The sequence below is a fragment of the Colias croceus genome, chromosome 9, assembly GCF_905220415.1.
Source record: "Colias croceus chromosome 9, ilColCroc2.1".
Taxonomy (NCBI): Eukaryota; Metazoa; Arthropoda; class Insecta; order Lepidoptera; family Pieridae; genus Colias; species Colias croceus.
Window position 1 is genome coordinate 8486385 of NC_059545.1, and position 20719 is coordinate 8507103.

Genomic DNA, 20719 nt, shown 5'->3' on the forward strand with positions numbered 1-20719 from the left:
GATTCTGTCAGTGACGGATACTTTGTCATTATTTCATTGTGCCAAATTAATATACATTTAATTATATTTGGATAACTGTGAAATGTTGTAGGTTCTTGCGACGCTGTGAAGGGTTGATCCGGCTTTGTAATTGTTAGGAATTATTTATAACAGTTTTAGCCAGATTAAAATAAAGTTAATCTTGAGTCATTAAGCGTGTTTAAAATAAGTCTCAATATCTAGGTAGCTTACTTGACTTTAATACAAAACTTTCGTCCAGCAACAGATCATTCGATTCGAAATCGCAATACATGGATCTACTTAGTTGTATGCTTTCTTGGTCGTGTCTTGTAAAAGCATACAATAGTAATTCATAGCAGTGCCTACATTCATCATTACTAAATATTACCACTATTTGTAACGACAGCATCGCCCCATTACGAAAATTTGTAACATTCACAATTAGTAAAAACAAACATGATAGCTGATACGTAACACGCGGATGGAAAGAGGATTCCCAAATGATTATGACGCGTGTAAATATATAAAAGAAGCTATGAATATTTATTTATCTGCCTGGGGACGTTGAGTACACAGCTGCTTTGTAATAACGAGCTCCGGAAGGGTATTCCGAGTGCGTACAGTGATGATAGTATTGTACGTTTTATATCCCGGCTAATAATAGAATGTGATATGTAATGTGTCTATTTTGGTTGTTTATTTATAGATTCAATAGACGTATGTCAGATTCATATGTGATAGAGATGTGCCCAGTATGGATGTACCTACTATTATTGATTTCGAATTTCTATAATAACAATATCAAATAAAAGATTTACCATAAAATTTCCTGTAGGTTCACTTTAAGTCGAAGGTTTGCACTAAAAATTATTAGTCATTAAAAATTAATTAATCTAATAGAAATCATTTGGCACAATCTTATTCCAGATGTGGTGTGATCTACATGTGCTGACATTAATATGCACAATAACATAGTACTTAAGATGAGTCAAACCTTGACATGTACAGGAAAATTGAATTGCCATGACAATGACGTCTCCCTGTATATTTATATCACGAACAAAGCGATCCACAAGTACTGAATAATATGTAAATTTTAAAACAAACAGACGACGCTATGTCGGCATAAACAAAGAAAGAGTATTTGGGTATTTGGCCACCCTCGCCAAACAAACTGAACGTGGTTTCTTTACGAAGGGGTTTAAACGCACAGAATGATACATGTCCCACCCTTTGTTTTCGTTTGGACATTGATTTCTGAACGGTTGTTAAAGATGTGTTCTGTCATAACAATTTTAATGTAATTTTACCCGTCATTATCCTCATATCCTTGATGATTTTTTAAGGAATAATAATTGAGATAATTTGTATTTTATTGAATTTGAAGCAAACATGACCGTCTGTGTCCTGCCAGACCTTTTTTTATTAGTCTCCAGGGGTGCTAAAGCCACGAACGACAATGGCCTACACTAAGCTGATAATACTAAAAAATAACTTATGTTAATTCATATCTCTATATAGAATTTACAATCTATCATAAAATTAATAGTAGCACTTCACACGAGTGCACACTTCATATTAAGTTAATATTTAATTGAATTAAGCGGTTAAATATTCATCTTTGTCCCTGATTAAGTTACAAGTATATTTCTCTATGTTCAACTAGATTTTGTATGTTATACGAGATGCTGTAAGTTTGTAAAGCTCATTCAATTTGATATTCATAATTAGTGAAATTGGGCTAGGTGTGAAATTTACACTGCAGTTGGAAGAGAAATTTGGGACATTTTCGTGATTTCTGATTCTAACTTTGATATACACAATATTGAACAAATATGAAAACAAAATGAATTTGTAATCGAAATCGAAAATTTAATTGACTAATAAAGTATTACACGATAATATTAAAATGTCACGTAAACTGTGAAATACGGGCAATTAGAATACGTTTTTAAAATGGTAGTTTTATACATTATTCGACGAATAAGTTTTATCCAAGCATTGAAAAATCGGCCCTAATAATATCGAACTAGCAAAGTTATGTGCAGTTTAATTACGAAGTAACAAAACAATGTTTACAGTATACATCAAACTATGCATGTAAAAAGTACTAACGCTAACGCGTCGATACAAAAGTTCCCAAACCGTTATTGTTTTCGAAGGACAAACGCTCGTTATTCATGTGTCCATTTTAATTACGAAGATGTCAGGTGAAATTAAAATGCGGGGTGAAATTGACGGGAGCTTAAAAGCTCGATAAACATTTTTATTCGGTTTTGTGGGATATGACATGTTCGTAAAATTTTTTATGAATATTTCACGACGCAATACTCTGTAGAAGGAATGTGATAGTAAATTTTTAATAACGCCCCGGCTTATATTAAAATTGACTCGGAGTATAAACCTTAGAAGCTTAGAGGTAGAGATTAACTTCCTTGGACGATCGATAGCAGCGATTAAAACTCTAGATAAATCACATTTCATGAAGTCCTTATTTTTATACTGTTAAATGTAAAATGTCATGTCAATTATTAATATTTATAGGTATTTTACTGAGGACATACCTAATTGAACAACAACTTACCTGTTTGTGGTCGTTTATATGATAATACATAAATAGCATTTGAATATGAGAAACAATATGCAAAAGTGGCGCATAAAAAATACGCAAAAAGTTTGGTGACTTTACGTCCGAGTGGTTTGGAAATGGCCATAATACATCCAATAAAAGTGTCGCTGCTCCCGAATTCAAGGCGCGTATCGGGAATTGTGGGACCGCGCCCGGCGCCGGGCCTTGCTACCCCCGTGACCCACTTACTTTACCGAATAGGTGTTCAGTGCACGCTAAATTGTCATTTCTATTTACATTCCCCGCCACAACACGCGCAATACGGTGAATTTTATAAAAGCCGCTTGTTAATGAGTTCCTATTGAAGTTGAATATTTTAAAGCGAACTTCTAGCCGGAATACGAATTGAATAGTCGGCCTTCGCCAACTTCGCTCTGAGGTATTCGTTCTTGAGTGCCGACTATAAAGCGTTCTCGTCTTTAAGAACCGCGAATTAATATTAATAGCCCACTTCGATTTTTTCAAATTTATTACGTCGATAAGACACGTCGAGTTTAAATCAAAATATCTCTCGCCCACTTTTCCTTTCCACTTTTTATCTGACGTGATCGATTGTCTCGATAATCGATTTGTTCAGTTCACTCGATTTTGCTGTCTATCGATGATTTATTCGTTTCGTGTTTACGCGTCAATGTCGCCCTTTTGTGACGCTAACGCGTTTCGAGAGTGCCCCTCAATGACGAAATATTGACATCGCGAGAAAAATAGCTCCTTTCGACGCGTCCGATTTGACGCTTCCTTTATTTTGCTTTAAATTAATTCCCCGGGGGCGGAGATTATGACAGGATTTCCAGTTCTACAACGGATGCTCTGCGAGAATTTTCATGTTCTACAGAAATAATTTCCTACATTTTAGTATTACGTAGTACATTGAAGATTATTTAAATGTTCAATTCTTATATTTGCAGACTGGAGTGGCGGTGGAAACGGTGAATATCGTGTCCGGAGACAGCTGTCCGTATCGTCAGACTCGAAGTTGTTGGACGAGGGAGCTAGGGAGGACGCGAGGGTCGTCATGAGGCCGAAGCGACCGCCCAGGCCCAAGTCGGAGGCGTTTCTGGGGCCACACGAGAACTCAAATAGACGCACGAAGCGATTTAGTGCCTTTGGGGTAAGTGAAGATCTTTATTCGACGATATTAAGCGGCGCCTTTTGGTGAAGAATTAAAATAAGGATTGTGTCATATCGTGATCGTAATGTCATCGCAAAATGTGTTTGTTGGTAAGCGCATAACTCGAGAACAACTGAACCGATTTCGTTAATTCTTTTTTTATTACATTTCTTGAAGTACGAGGATGGTTCTTATGGAGAGAAAACGTAAAAATGTACCACGGGCGAAGCCGGGGCGGACCGCTAGTGATAAATAAAAAATATGAAAAAATGATGTCGCCCTATTAAAAAAAATATCACCCAATTCCTTTATTTCTCTTGTGGAATTCCAATAAAATTGATAATTGAACTTTGCAAAAACGAAACAAAATTTTTACATAATTACATCTTTTAAGATCAGATTTATGCATGACCAAAAATAAGTGACATTTGCGCTATAGCGTTAATCTCAAGCTATGTGGGTCATTGAACGGGAGGGCAGTTATTCGTAACCCCCGAGGGCCAAAGGAGTAATGTGGATCTGAGATGCACTCGACGAGAACAGCTTTCGGAGACTTTGATAGATCGCTCATATGTCGAGCGGACGTGTTAGTTATTGGAGTCCTTCTAGCGAATATGTGTGGATGTATTAGCATAGTTTAATAAGGTGTCGTCTACTTTACCCTTATCACTTTCAGTGGATATTATTGTATGATCATAATTCCTACACCCGTAAAGTTGTTCTACTTAGTTTTAGGTACCTAGTGCAAATTCAATAGCTCTTGGGTTTCGTTCAATATATAAAAACATGGATTCGTTTTAAATCTTAACGACTACTTCCTTTTTCCTCCTCTATATATTTGTTTGGAAAAAAGTGTATAAAAAAGATATGTAAAAATTATACTTTCGGGATAAAATTGACTTTCATTTCAAAATATATGAAACAGATAAAAGTTTATTCACCGCACTGCCCGGGCGAATCGAAATATATTCTGAAAAAATTTCCTCAATGTCACACCTGTATTAATTTAAGCCACAATGCGTGAATTACGTATCAAGTAAATGACATTAAGGGATCCCTAATCCAATATAGCACGTTAGCGTTATTACATGAAATAATGTTTAATATAAATTATCATATGTCATGGAAATATAATATTACGGTCACATTTAACGTTCACGGTGACTGTTCCCATTCTCATGGGAAGTGCTCACTTGAATGTTACTGTTTTACATTCACTTAATCTGTTTGCAACTATTGAATTTCACTGCGAATAAAGTTACATATTTTAGCATAAATGCACCTATATGTATGTACTGTGTAGTCGAGTGTTGCGATACGCATTTTCTCTTGTTACAGTTTTATTGCAATTTTCTCTTTAGTTTATTAATGCGTGATATTTTATTAGTTGCATTATGTCTAGTACGATAAGCCCCATTTTATTGCATTCACTCACTTTTTACGATATCGTAAAGCAAATAAGTAAATATAGTTAATTGTATAAACATTGACAAGTCAATTAGTTATATCAGATTACAGATGAAGATAGCAGTGAAATCCCCGAAAAGATTTACGTCACGAGTTCAATCAGCCGACATTCCGTGCGGAGTGCGCATACTTTTCCATAATAAACATTCAAATACCTGAGCTTATAAATTTAAGACTTTAAAATATACTACACGGAACTGGGGCCGCCATGTGAACCGTATTCCGTACGTAACATTAATCACGTCAAATATTTAGTCAAGCTCGGAGAGGAGATAGCGAAACGGCGCTAGAACTTCTATTTTATGTTGTACGTATGATATAATGTGTACACGGAATGTTGGTTTTGGCTAATTTAGTGCCTAATCGCGTAATGTACACATGCGAGATTAGAAAAGATAATGTACATACGAACTTGTACATAATGTTTTCGTAGTTTATTATATACGAGGCTGTCTTTTTTGTACGAAATGTGGTTCCTGTAAAAGTATGCAAGGCAAGTGTTAGTTCGCTCACGTAAACTTATTTTTAATATAGTTTTCAGAGCATTTAATAATAGATATCGTTTTATGTGTGGATGGACAAAAATCTCATTAATTTTTACAAAATTAATCATTATAAAATGCTCTAAATCTAAACAAACATGTATATTGTCAAAAATTATATCCATCTGCATAAATAACGCGAGGCCTTTATTAATTTGACACAGGATGTCGCGCCACAAAATTAGTATAAATTATACCTAATTATTTATAAGTAGCTAGCTCTAGCTTCGTAAAATATTAAGCGAACGTTTCGTGTAAACAATAACCGTTCTGAATAATGAAGCCGCATTTGTATGTAGCTTCATTAATTACTCTATTTAGGAAATACGAGAGAATGTCGGAAACGCAACGGGTTTCCATCCGTCTTCAATCTGTCACTCGCACGCGTGCTATTCCCGACGTTTAGGAAGATTATCACACGCTGTGTTTGGGCTATGGGGCTATATGCCCGGGAATGTTAACTTATCGTTTGTTGTTTTATAGTAGTGTGTTGAATCAAAGCGGAGCAAGCTTGAGATATGTGACAGATACCGTAAACTAGGATATATAACTACCTACGTCTAATTTAATCTCGTAGATAGGTATATAATTATAGCTCGGGGAACGATAAATAAGTTAACTAATATATAATCCTTGTCAATAACGATAATAATTATTAAATGCAATTGCTTCAAAACGGATATCATAATAAAAAAAATGTATGATTTGTCTTTCTTCACCTAAATATAATATGCCAGTCCCACTAACATTTAAAGTGGCTTTCCCATAAATACTAGCGAAGGTAATTTTGCTTTTTATTCCTCGATGTCATTAATTACGGAAACGAAAAGGAACGATATGTCACTCGCGTGTGGTCTTATTCATTACTCCACTTTTATTAGCACACGAATAAATGAACACATAAAATCGTCAATACAAAAACCTTTGAAACGTATTGCTCCGTAAACATTGAATGTTTTGTACTATTAAATGTAAATTAATTACCATTTTAAACAAGCTTTACAAACGTTTCGTTAATTAATTAAATCATTACCATTGATATATTGTAAATTCCGGCGTTGCTGTATTCAATTTATTTTATCGTGTAAATTGAATTGGTAATATGTCCAATACAGGAAAGTTACATATTTTTTTATATGACACGCTTGAATGGTCATGTACAGATTTGTACTAAAGTGAAAAAAATAGCAAAGTATGTTGTAAGATCAAAAAACATGATTAGTTTTGTTTCAGAAATTTGCGCGGAACAATTTGTGGCCTTATGAATTACTAGCTCTGGGTATTTTTTATCTACCTAGTAATATAACTACATAATAGTTCGTAATCTATGTAAATTGTAAACTATAATCTTGTTATCTCTTACAAATACCAACCATGTTTCTAGATAATATTATTAAAAGACTTACTTTCTGTGGATGTATGGAGTAGATGTTTGTTGATATGGAATTTCAACGTATACGAAAAGATTTTGCGATATTGCCAAAGTTTACTATTCATTCAATTTTCTTTAAAGTTTTCTTTTTCTAATAAACTTTCGTTCCTCATTTCATCCCTGTAGATGCTTTTAGTATTGAACGATAAAGTCTGTGTGGCTACGTAGATGATTTGTTAAACAAAGCTTATGTTATTGAAAAAACAAACTCATACTTAATAAAGAAAATTTTTATTTATTTATATCTGTAAATATAGAACATAATAAACGAAAGGTAATAGATATTTCATCCTCACTACAACAAATATTTACAATCAACACAAGTCCAACAAGATCAACACTGAATGTTTTCGCAAAATGAATTTCATCGCATTGTAGTAAATATATTCAAAGCTGGCGCCGTAAATTTGCGGATTAGCAAGTACATGTGATAAATGGTGTTTTTTGTCCGCAGGGTGACTCTCCGTTCGGGAAATCGGAGGCGTATATAAAACTGGAGCAACTCGGCGAAGGGTCGTACGCTACTGTTTATAAGGGTTATAGCAAGTGAGTACAAATCCCACTATATCACTGTATACTATAAAACAAAGACGCTTTCCGCCGTCTGTGTGTCTGTATGCTTAGACCTTTGAAACTACGCAACGGATTTTGATGTAGTTTTTTAAATTAGATAGAGATTAGGTTTTAGACAAAGTGGGTGCAGAACGTTTTTGGTGGTGACGATTTTAGTTTTATATGATTGTTTTGTGTTGTTTTGTTTATAGATGTTCTGGGATTAGTTTGAGTTAAATGTCTAGAGTAATATGCAATATGCATATTAATTAAGTTACTGATTTCCCTGTATCGTGCGAGAGTCCTTTGATGTAGTTGATTACTATCGTGAAATAGATAGCGTTGACTAAAACAGTAATTATTATTGCGCTCACAATACACGTGATATAATCCTGTCCGATACCACAAGGCAGGTCAGATCTCCAGTCACAGGCCGCTCATGTAACGCCTTATACTTGAAAGTTACTACGTAGAAAAGCTTTACAGTGTAAAAATTAAATTTGTTTGTACAAAAATATATACAATACTTGGGCGTACACGAATTATTTAAATAGTCCCATAAACAAGGCAATTTATTTCATAAAGCACTAAATGAAAACTTGAGGCCGGCGATGATGTCTTTCGGAAGAGCCTTGGCTACACTCAATATGTAAAACATGCTCTTAGCCTACTTCGCGTCAACGTTTCGCTTTAATGCGAACTTCTCAAATATACAGAGGATTTCCAACCTGCTTCAGTGTTTCCTATTTGACTTTTAAAAACTTTGCGCAGTCAACTTTTAAATTTACTTTTTCGTGCTTTTGACAAGAAGGCAGGTAGGTATGCAACGTGCATACCTTGTAAAAGTCACTTGAAAATTTAATATTCGATTCAATATTTAATTGTGGACAAATTGCAACGCAATTAAACCATACAAAGACTATTAATTCAGCGATACAAACCTATTGTAATTATTCATTAACACACTTCCACATTTGTGAATAAATTGCAAGCGCTCAAGCCATTTCTATAGAAAAGTCTAACAAACCAATATAAAATATCCACTTCTCAACTACCAGCTCAAAGTTTACGTTAAATAGCACAATGATTATTTTATTCGATACAAGTGTTCCCGTCTATTCGATGTGGCGAAACTATAGCAAGTTTGCAAATGTTGCGGAAAGTTGTTGTCCAAGTCGACGCGCAACTCGTCCCGCTTGCCAAATTGTGGTATTCACGGTGTTTCTAACTTTCCTGCCACATGTATTATGGAGTGATAATTATTTCTTGTATAATCGAAATTGTAATTCTCGTCTCTTTTCAGTAAGTTTCATTACCAGGGTCGTATATTTCGAGACACTCATTAAAAAAGTTACTTTACGAGATAATCGCTGACGTTCATCGGTTTGAAAATATTTAATGACTCGTACATTTTAGTACGGATATAATAAGATTATGTTTAAGTTGATGTCGGGATTTTTCGTAAATTTCAGACGCCTTTTCTTATTTCACAGACAACTTTCCATCAACAGAGTACTTGCTCGTCTCGAATAAGTTTACGCATACTTTAGACCGAGTAATTAATGCCTCGTGCGAAGTTAGCTAAATTTGAATTTAACACTTTGTAAGCGTCGGCTTAAACTACTATAAAATATACGCTTTATAGTGGTTGTATTAAGCAATTCAAAATAGTTGAGTCTCTGTTAAGGTTGAGTAATGGCCAGCTTTTACCGTTAAAGCAGCTCAGTAATATTTTAGGATCGTTCTTTGTACTCCATTTGTCAGATCTCTATAATTGTCGTCTTCAAGTTTAAATTATGATAGATTACTATCTCAACTCAAAGTGGAATGTGGAAACCAGTTTAACGAACAATTTGAAGCGTAAATATTTCGATTTAAATTAATTATTACATACTTCACTTGATGAAATAATTAATCACACGGTAATTGAATTGTAAACAAAATAACTTGTATATTCTGACCATAATAATCTTCCTTTATGATGCTAGGGTTTAAAGATAAGGATAAATGACTTTTGGCGAAGTATCATAACAGATGTCCGTATTCTATAACAGTTTAACGCAACAAGTGGTCGCGCTGAAGGAGATAAGACTACAGGAGGAGGAAGGTGCGCCGTTCACGGCGATACGCGAGGCGTCGCTGCTCAAGGAACTGAAACACGCTAACATCGTGACATTACACGATATCGTGCACACGAGAGAGACGCTCACGTTCGTGTTCGAGTTTGTGGTGAGTTCTGTGATAGAATAATATTTTAGAATTGCTATTAAAACTTCACAGCAAAAACACAAAGGAGATAAATTTCACACTCATAACAGTTATTATAAAACAGTCGATTTTTAATAAATTATTACAATGTTATTGTCATTGTGTTTGTTTACTTGATTATTAATTGATTGATTCTCGCTCTAGGACACGGATTTATCACAATACATGGAGAGGCATCCCGGTGGACTCAACCGTCACAATGTTAGGCTGTTTATGTATCAATTACTTCGAGGCTTGTCTTACTGTCATCGAAGAAGAGTTTTACACAGGTATGTTACAAATAATTTAAATGAGTAAATTACTGGTTCACTAATTCTATGTTAGTGTGAATTCCAACCAAACAATTACTTTTTTAAAAGTAACGTTGTTATAAACATTATATAACGAGGGACCCAGATAGCGTCCCTGAGGTACACCAAATTATTTTCCAGCCATTATTCAAATTGTCTTTATATATTTCTTGGTCCACGCTGAAATTCTTTTTCGTCCGCAGGGATGTGAAACCTCAAAACCTATTAATAAGTTCGCACGGAGAACTCAAGTTGGCAGATTTTGGTCTCGCGAGGGCGAAGTCGGTTCCCAGCCATACGTACTCGCACGAAGTTGTCACGTTATGGTACAGGCCACCAGGTAAGACGCTTGTTAGAAAACTGAATTTTAATTGAAAACTTGTTCAATTTAAATTTATAATTGCATGTATGCAAACGTGCTTTCGTAATATTTAAATGTAAATTAGTTTACTTGATTTTGTTTGCAGTAATTAAAATCTTGAACTTTTGCGGGCGTTAATAAAAATATTGCTTCAAACGCTGACTTACAGCTTAATAGAAAAATAAATTAAGTAGTTGTATTTTTCACAGCTTTTATCTGACCAAGTACTTTTTTTACAATGCCCATTTTTTTTTTTTGCTAATAATAATTCGTATACAGATGTATTACTGGGCAGCACGGAGTACTCGACGTCGCTGGACATGTGGGGTGTGGGCTGCATCTTCGTGGAGATGCTCTGCGGTGTGCCCACCTTCCCTGGAGTCAGGGACACCAACGACCAGCTCGATAAAATATTTAAGGTGAGCTATTTGGTTATTATGTTTCAAAAAATTACTTGTATTTTTTTTTTGTGGTGATGATTTTTACTTCAACGGAATTTATTTCGTATGGTAAGATGGAAATTGATAAGGGGGGAGGGAATTAATCGAATATATGCTTGGGAATGATTGGAAAATAGAGGTCTTTGTCAGATTGTTTAATGGCAGAGGGGCGGGTAGGCCACCTTGTGAAGGAAGGAAGGTGGAATTCCTCCATCGAAAAAGAGAGAATCCTCGACCAGTCTACTCGACTGGCCGGCTGTTAAGGCCCCAATGGATGATGTCGGAAAGTTGTGTATATGCTCTGTAGCGAAAACATTTCGCTTGCGCGATTCAGAGCGAGGTGTCGTTACAACCTGATGCTAAATGGTTACCACAAACGTATGTGACACTGGTTGTGTTACCAGAGCTTTGCCGTCCATTAGCAGGGCAGTGAGTTGAACGAAATTGACATGTTGTGTCATGGCAGGTGCTGGGCACGCCGACGGAGGAGAGCTGGGCGGGCGTGTCGCGGCTGCCGGGGCTGCGCGCGCACACGGCGCGCTGGGGCTGGTGCGCCGCGCGGCCGCTGGGCGCCGCCTTCCCGCGCGTGCGCGACGCGGGCCGCGACGCGCAGCGCCTCGCCGCCGGGCTGCTGCAGCCCGACCCCGCGCGCCGCCTGCCCGCGCCGCGCGCCATGCGCCACGACTACTTCGCCGCGCTGCCGCCGCGCCTCGCCGACCTGCCGGACGGTACGTGTCCCACCTTCCCGAACCTTCTAGAACGTTCTAGAACATTCTAGAACAACGCCACGCGCGCCCGAGATTCCATCTAGACGCCGCGCTGCCGCCGCGCCTGGCTGAGCTGACGGACGGTATGTACCGCACGTGCAGCGCCTTCCCGAACCTTCTAGAAGATTCTAGAACATTCTAGAACAACGCCACGCGCGCCCGAGATTCCATCTAGACGCCGCGCTGCCGCCGCGCCTGGCTGAGCTGACGGACGGTATGTACCGCACGTGCAGCGCCTTCCCGAACCTTCTAGATGATTCTAGAACATTCTAGAACAACGCCGCGCGCGCGCCCGAGATTCCATCTAAACACCGCTCACGGAGACGTTCTACGGCGCATTGCCATACTTCAGTCCATAGCGAAAATGCTGCGCAGTAACAGGAACTTTGTAGAACATTCCAGAACTCTCTAGAACAGCAGCGTGTACGCAGCGGACTCCGAATAGATGTCGCTCGCGGGAACGCTCTGCAACGCATCACTATACTTCTTTTCATAGTAAAAATGCTGCGCTGCAACAAGAGCCTCCTACATTCCAGAAAGTACAAGTACAGCAGCACACCACCAGACCACGCATAGGCGCCGTTCACGGGAACGCATTGCAGCACTTCACCGTACTTTACATATAACGAAAATCACATAAACACAAATTCAATGCCAATTCTATTAGCCCATTATTTTAAACGAGCATAAATTCTTCTAACACCTTCATCTTTTCAAAAATCAATACCCGAACTTGGCTAAATCTGCTCCTTATTCATTACCACGACTATCCTGCACGAATCTCTCAAATTGTATTCAATCAAGCTGTCCTCCTCAAAGACACGTGCTCTATTGACAGAGTCAATAGCCCGCATTCTGCGAACATTGATGTTTCACAACTCAAACCACGCTGCATTCCTTGTTCCTAATAGATCGTCACAAACTGCAGTACAAGGTGTACTAGAGCTGTAATTATTGCAGATAGTTTAATGTTGTACTTTACAATAAGCTGAAATATTTGGGTTACTTTGGGAGTTATGAAAATTTCAATACAACATCACCTTTGTTGGTTATTGTTACTGTTACATAATTGCAATTATAAATATTGTTGACATAGTACCATGATAAAGACTGGCCGAGGATATATTCCCGGCTCGTTAACACAATATAAAAAGCCAGAAATAAAACGAAGTTCTCATTATTATCCAAATTGTGTTCGTAACTTTGCATACTGCTGAAATGCACTCAACTTTAGAGATAACTTGGTGAACTTTACGTGCATCTCAAAAATCTCATATTTAACATTATTCCGTAAGTTTCCCCGTGCGGAGCCGTGGCCTACATTCTTATATCTCTTGTGAGCCGTGCCAAACGAATGTAAACGCAGTTTTGGCAAACGGAATGCCGATTTAAGTATTTGTATATGAATCGGATATAGTTAGAGAAATGCGCTAACATTGAAAATTATACCCACATTACGGACATGACTTATGCATTAGGTAGCCATTTATTTCTGAAGTTTTTCAAATTTACTAATCTTTAAAACTAACGAGTTAAATGAATTTTGCATCTGACAGGACATAACTTTTATGGCAACAATTTTATTGCAAATTATATCACAGTTTATCTGAAATACGCATTTCAAGTGATTTACGTCGACATTCACGTGTATGTGAATAAAAACAGATAAATCTCAACAGCTTATCTGATTTATTTCAGTAACGCATTTAACCCTTGTAATCGGTGACCTAATCATTTCAATAGGTACTCGACTACATATTTTATTCATGCGACATTTGTATGGAAATTTGCATAAAACATTTATGTACCTATCGATGACAAATAAATCCTGCACTTACAGACGTAGGTAGCGTCGAATAATGTCGTATAATGTTACTTTTTCAATGTACAGAATAGTACATATTTATATTTATTTATTTATTTGATTTATCACATAGCTTTCAACTCAGTTCGCTTTTAGGGCATTGTCTTTAAATTTATCATTTTAATTATTGAAATATACATTAAGGCTTTTAACAGATTTAGTATTTTATTCCTTTGTATAATAATAAATATATTCCGCATACTAATGGTAATGTTTTGTTACAGAGGTATCAATATTCACAGTGGAGGGCGTGTGCCTACACCCCGAGGAGTGAGCCCACCGATGCGGACCTTTAGTTGAATCTTTGTTCCTTGATATCGTCGACATGCGAAAAGCGACACGTTCATTAGTTAGTACGTTTCAATTCCTATAGTCTAATGGTCGGAAATCTGGTTGGATTGTTTCGGTGGACCAACATTTCGTGATATACCCCCCTACGTGTGGACGGCGTACAATGCTGACGGCGTTGAGGCCACATAGTCTATGGTGCTGCGATATATTTATTGGATTGTTCAGTTGTATCTTTTTTTTTTTTTGTATTCGGATTTTTTATGTCACAAAATGTGTGGATTTTGTATTTGCGTTGGTCTATTAACGGTGATAGTGTGAGACAGAGATGGAGATATAATCGCATTCGCCATCTTTCTCTCGCAACGCAAAACAAAAATGGTTACAATATGTTTTCATGCTTTATTTCGATAAAATTTATTATTTTTTATTCCATAAAATTGGTATAATTTGAATAGTTTAAGATATATCGCGGTATTGTTATTTTGTCCCGTCGTTCGTCCGCCGCCAGTCGCGCTTGTTAAGCTTCTAATATCCATCCATATGATTCAATTATTCTATGGTGACAAGGTAATCGTTAGGTGTCGAGTGTATTATATAAACAGAGCAGTGTGCCATGTATTGTATTGTATTGTATCTATAACTGAGAGCGACGATTTATTTTAAAAGAATTTTTATGCTGGATAATATATTACGCTCATAATTTTTGGGAGAAATTTTGAAGATGTTTATCTATATCTAATAAGCAATTGTAAGTGATGATACGCAGTCTTATGAGAGATAGATCCGCTTTGAGCACTCACGAATAAATTGTAGGCAAAATTATTTTTCGTCTCTTTCGTAAATTCTTTATGAATTGCACATTCCTTCCAAAGTGCTCAATAGTTTGTTTAAGAATATCTCTACATTATGCCTATCGGATGTAGGTTCCATCGAGGTTTTTAAATTACAAAAAATACTATATTATGAACTATTAAACTAATATTTTTTTATAATTTACATAACTGTGCGAAACGAAAAACTATTTTTTATTACGAAATTATTATCAAAAATATTTTTTTCTTTTATTCAAAACATCGGTAGGCGTAATGCAGATATATAAGCCAGGGTGCACTATTTTATTAACCGTCGTTTAAATTGCCTTTCTTTCGGAATATCGAGCGATGGACTACTTCCAGTGATACCGTGTGAATTGAACGTCAACCGAAATCTATTAAGCGTTTGTCACGTCGATTAAATTTAACCAGAGATTAAAGTTATTTAAACTAATAAAAAATAAACATTCTCTGCGAATTGAGAACGTCGATTTAAAATAGCATTTAACCATGAATTATAAAAAAATAAATGTGTCGTTTAAACCTTAGTTTAATCTCGGGTTAAACCTAATCGGTGTGTCATTAGTATCGCGTCAGATCTCAGATTTAAGTGCGGGACCGTCCTGTATTGATAGGGATATTAAACAATTACTAAATCGAGGGTTAGGTTATATATTGAGAGTGCCGTCGCATGACTAGGAAAATTTACCTGTTTAGTGAATTTAGGTCCCCCACGATAAGGTTAGAACATTTAGCCGTCGGCGCGATCACAACTTCAGTGTATGTGTGAATAAAGAGATTAATCGCATTTTTTATGTTCAGTCGGCATTTAGAAAAAATAATGTTTATAAAATACATGATTTTATTTTCTATTCGAGTATTTGTTTGGAATAAATGCGAAAGACAATATCGAAGAGATTATGTTGGTTAATAGCAACGGAGAATGTAAAGAACATGAATGCACTTTTATTTCATGTATTCATACGATTTCTAGTGTATTTCTCGTAAATAGATTGCACTGGAAAACTTTACAAGGTCATTTTACTAAGCTGTTTATATCTAAGGGTTTTAATATGCAATTTATCAATTGTGTTTTTTTTATCAATATCGAACAATAGAGTGAGCTCTCTTTTTCCATTATTACGCTAGACATTGAATTAAAAAAAAGATTGTCATGGTGTAGCTCGAAAACACAATAAAGCACTTCATGTGAGAATTTTATGAATTATGTCAGTATTTTTTTTTCCAAAAAGCTGGCTTTGGAAGCATAACGTTGCTTCGAATATACAAATACAGTTTTCGTTAATTTCGAAACGAATCGAACTAATTATTGCAATAGCATTCAGAATACTCTAGATTCTTTATATTTATTTTACAATGGATTGAGTATAAGTAAATAGTAAAAGAAAACATTTGAGTTGTGATTGCGCAGGTTTAGGAAAGTATACGTAGTGTAGCGTAGTAACGAGCTTTAGAGACGTTAACTTCGAGCGGGGAGGGGGGCGGGACCGGGCGGAACTAATGCTGCTTAGCAGTCGAATTTTGACATTTTAACTAAAATATTTAGATAATATAGATTAAATCTCTAAACAAAATTAAAAAAAAAAAAATCGTTCATCTTCATTTTTCACATATACCATTATTTTGTTTCTTCATGCAATACGCATTTAAATATAGCATTAGTAGTTTGATTAGAGATTATAGCGAAGTTAGAAGGCTAGACGGTTTTAGCGACGAAATTAATTTACGATAAGTGCCTATAAAACGTTTTAACGAATGTAATTCCAATCGGACTCGCGCGTGCCGCTCCCCGGAACATAGGAAAAGTTAATTATAAATTCGGTTCCAAACACCAATTAGTGTGTAATGATATTGTATAGAGACGCAATACTTGTAATGTACATGACTTGTTGATTTATGTGTATTTGTATAATTTAGTGGAGTCACCCGTTGAGTGAGGCACGGACGCACACGCGTTGTATAATATGTGTATATTATTTGAGATTTATGAATGGTTTACGGTGTGCTCGCACGCGTTTCAACTGTCTGTAACGCCCTTATACTCTTACACGCTTCATAGAATTTCATGAGACTTTTTTATGAAATATTTCGCTTGTTAAGATCTAGTCCAGACAAACGAAATGAAAGTTTTATGCGGCGCTTTGTGAATAACCTAAATCCGTGTGTCAAGGGAACACCGGCTAGAACACACGACCTTGTAGTCACGAAAGAGTTAAGGATTCACGTTTCTATTTTATTTACGAGCCCAATGTTCAATTGAAATAACGATCCTTCAAAGAATTTGTTCTGCCTTTTCGGTATTCCTGTCAAGGGAGACTTATATCTTATTATAATTGATTACCAAATCTCAAAAGGATATTCCATAATTTACTAACTGACTTTACCGTTAAATGATGAATTTAAAGTCTCGATTTACGTGATTTATTATATCAAAACAAACATTATATTATATGAAATAAGGTTGAAACTCGTGTGAACACACCAATGTGACGTGTAAAACACTATAACTGCATTTGTATAATGAAGAACTGATCTTGTATGGACTAATTAGTGTCGAATGTGCGATTTGTAAATAGTTGACTTTAGTTATTTCATAATTGTATTTAGTTGCGATCCTGTAATGTTGCCATTGCCTTTATGTATCTTTAGTCTCTCGATTTTTAAGTTTATTTTTTTCTTTTTAAATACGATTATTGTCCGTCTGTGAAACTAGGTTTTGGTTAAGGACATAATGGAGTTTTAAGGAAGGGTATGTTCATACTTAATGGATTGATAGAAGCTACATAAAGACAACTCTTGCTTTCTTAATGAATTGTATTAGTGAGAAACTCTGATTAGTTAAATGGTATGACACGTGTCAATAAAGAATAGAATTAAATTGGCTGCATATTATGAACTTTTTCAAGTGAGACAACATGCGATAAAACGCTATTGTGCATACGAGATAGCAAGCGTTTGGGTGCATTTTTAATTCTATTCATTACTGGCACAGATAGTTATTTATATTTAAGATGAACTTACCCTTTTTATTTTTAACATTAAAGCCGCGTCAATATGAGATTGTTTTATTATTTTAATGCTGTAGGGTATCCGATTTTATTAACTTGATTTTTATAATGTATCATGATTTTTGCCCCAGATTTATTTTATTATTCATGTGTATACAACGTGCTTCTAATGGTTTGAAAGATTGTACATACGATATTTGAACTGATAATAATAAAATTTTTATTTCATAATGATATGTTGTGTTTTATTATACTCTACCCAAATACTGAAATGATTTGTACATTTTAAAAGTACCTAGTCATTTTTCTTTCTTACTATTTGTCTATATACGTATAATTAAAATGAATCGCTTAATGTGTTGGTAAGCGAAAAACTCGAGAAGGGCTGAACCGATTTCTATTATACTATTCTTTCTTTTATAATTTTCCTAGAAATTCGAGGTTGGTTCTAATGGAGAGAAAACGTAAACATATTATACTGCGGGCGAAGCCGGGGCGGACCGATAATAGGAGATAAAAATTACTTTTAAAGTAAAATATTTAAATAAATGGTACCTAAGTGTTTCAATTCTGTATTTTTTAAGAAAAAAAAACCCGAATGCTCAAAGTTTCCTTAACAAATATTTGTTGGACCTTATAATTTCGAATACTATCAATAAGGCCTTCATATTTTTATAATAAAAAAGTTACTAATCACTACTTAGGTACTCTAAAATAAATTAAATGCTTTTTTATAGTTTTGTCAAGCTTTTTTTTAAAAAAATCGATGTCGATAAATTTGGTTTATAAGTTATATCTTACTATGTACATTACAAATACAATGTAGACGGAATAGGTCGACTGTCACAAAAAGTTATATACTTACATGAAAACTTGTAAAATCCATCAAACCAAAATTACTGTTTAAAAAGCAAGGAACCTAACTGGTATACCTAAAGTTGGAAATTTTGAAAAAACTTCATTTTGGCGGCAAGAGATGAAACATGTGCCAATCGATAGTACATCAAAATACAAATAGGAAATACTCTTTGGTAAAATGTCGTAATTGATACGGTTTCGGAATAAATAAGGGTTAAAAAAAATTTTTTTATTCAGTTTTTTGAATTATTTGTTACTTCTTACACTTAAAGGTTAAGTAAAAAAAAACTTATTTACTCCAATACTCAATACTCAATAATTTATTTGCATCCGAAACTGAAACTAAACTAATCTTCATCGTAACTAACCATATCGATAACGGTTGTCGATAAGTGACGCACCGCACGTGCGTATCCCTAGCCCAAAGTTGGTTTATTACTTTCGTTTTGATAGTAATACAACATTTTGAAACCCTTTTATTACAAATTAGAAGTTGTATATGCTTTGTCTTAACGTTTAAGTGTAAGAAGTAACAAATAATTCAAAAAACTAAAAAAAAAAATTTTTTTTTTAAACTCTTATTTATTCCGAAACCGTATCAATTACGACATTTTACCAAAGAGTATTTCCTATTTGTATTTTGATGTACTATCGATTGGCACATGTTTCATCTCTTGCCGCCAAAATGACTTTTTTTTTTATCGCAAATTGGTAGGTATACCAGGCTTCATACTAAAATGTCCCATGCTCTTTGAATGCAACTTTCTCTAAATTGATGTTCTAATTAAAAACAAGATACAATATTCCTATACTCTATCTGGGTCTGGTAACGAAGTTCATTTACTTAGTATCTTTTTTTTTCTTCTATTGATATATAAAGGGTGATTTTTTTGCTGGTATCTTTTTGGCAATACTGTTTTTGATAGACCAGGCGTGAATCGTATCTTGTGTCTTTATCAAACTTGTTCAGTTTTGTCTATAATTAAACCATGAATCGACTTACAAACGAACAACGCTTGCAAATTATTGAATTTTACTATCAAAATGCATGCTCGGTTAATAGAGTGTGAAGTCGGTTAAGAAGTGCGCGATGCACTTCATCGATTGGCGATTTTTTTTTTGCCCAAAATGGAAGAATTGGACATGCCTCACACGTGGACCGTGGTTCCAAAAAGACGGTGCCACATGCCACACGACACGCAATAGCCCAATTGAGAGCCGCCTTTGGCGAACAGTTTATCTCACGTTTTGGGCCCGTCGGTTGGCCGCTTAGATCGTGATTATGATCTAACGCCTTTGGACTATTTCTTATGCCTACAGGGATAAACCAGCAACGATTGACGCACTGGTAGCAAATATTGAAGCATTTATTCGTGATATACCGGCCGATATGTTGTAGAGAGTGTACCGAAATTATTGCCATCATTTGCATGAAATCATCTTCAAACTTTAAATTATATTGATCGTTCTATCGATTCCATTATAGATTACATCAATTTTTTGTTTTTTTTTTAAACAAATCCTATACCTCTTAAAAAATCACCCGTTATATAAGATTTAATTTTACACTTAGCGATATTGTCATGCACTCTACCATAATGAATGCTAATGTGTTATTTGCCCATATAATTATAGCATTTTAAAACCCGTGATCGTATTCACAAGAGCTCTAAATATTTGCAGATTTTATTATTATATTATTATTATATTTAAAATATTACCACAATTGTTTGCTCGTCACATGATATGAGAATTATATGAGATATTATTTATGAATTCACACAAGTGATATTAAAATTAAAAAAATATTGTGCAATGTTTGAAAGGAATATTTGAACGTAATCATTTAAAACTCGTATTATATGATAGTTGACTATTTACGCTTATAATATCTACCAACTTTGTTAATTTATAGATATTTCACGTCTGGTTCTGATTACTTAAAACATATTTAAGATATAGCTACATAACAGAAGTTAGAAAAGCTCCCGTATCCTGAAAACAAC

General features: G+C 35.3%; 1 protein-coding gene across 2 annotated transcripts in view; it reads left to right on the top strand.

The window, feature by feature from the left end:
* Window positions 1-18089, top strand: part of LOC123694690 (cyclin-dependent kinase 14) — a 79340-nt gene extending 61251 nt beyond the window's left edge. For both annotated transcript variants that reach the window (XM_045640195.1, XM_045640196.1), the window contains exons 4-11: window positions 3538-3740; window positions 7636-7727; window positions 9788-9962; window positions 10146-10270; window positions 10495-10631; window positions 10932-11071; window positions 11559-11820; window positions 13948-18089. In XM_045640195.1, the coding sequence (XP_045496151.1) occupies window positions 3538-3740; window positions 7636-7727; window positions 9788-9962; window positions 10146-10270; window positions 10495-10631; window positions 10932-11071; window positions 11559-11820; window positions 13948-13997 (1184 nt within the window). In that variant the 3' untranslated portion in view covers window positions 13998-18089. The remainder of the gene's footprint in view (window positions 1-3537; window positions 3741-7635; window positions 7728-9787; window positions 9963-10145; window positions 10271-10494; window positions 10632-10931; window positions 11072-11558; window positions 11821-13947) is intronic.
* The last annotated feature ends 2630 nt before the right edge of the window (window positions 18090-20719 follow it).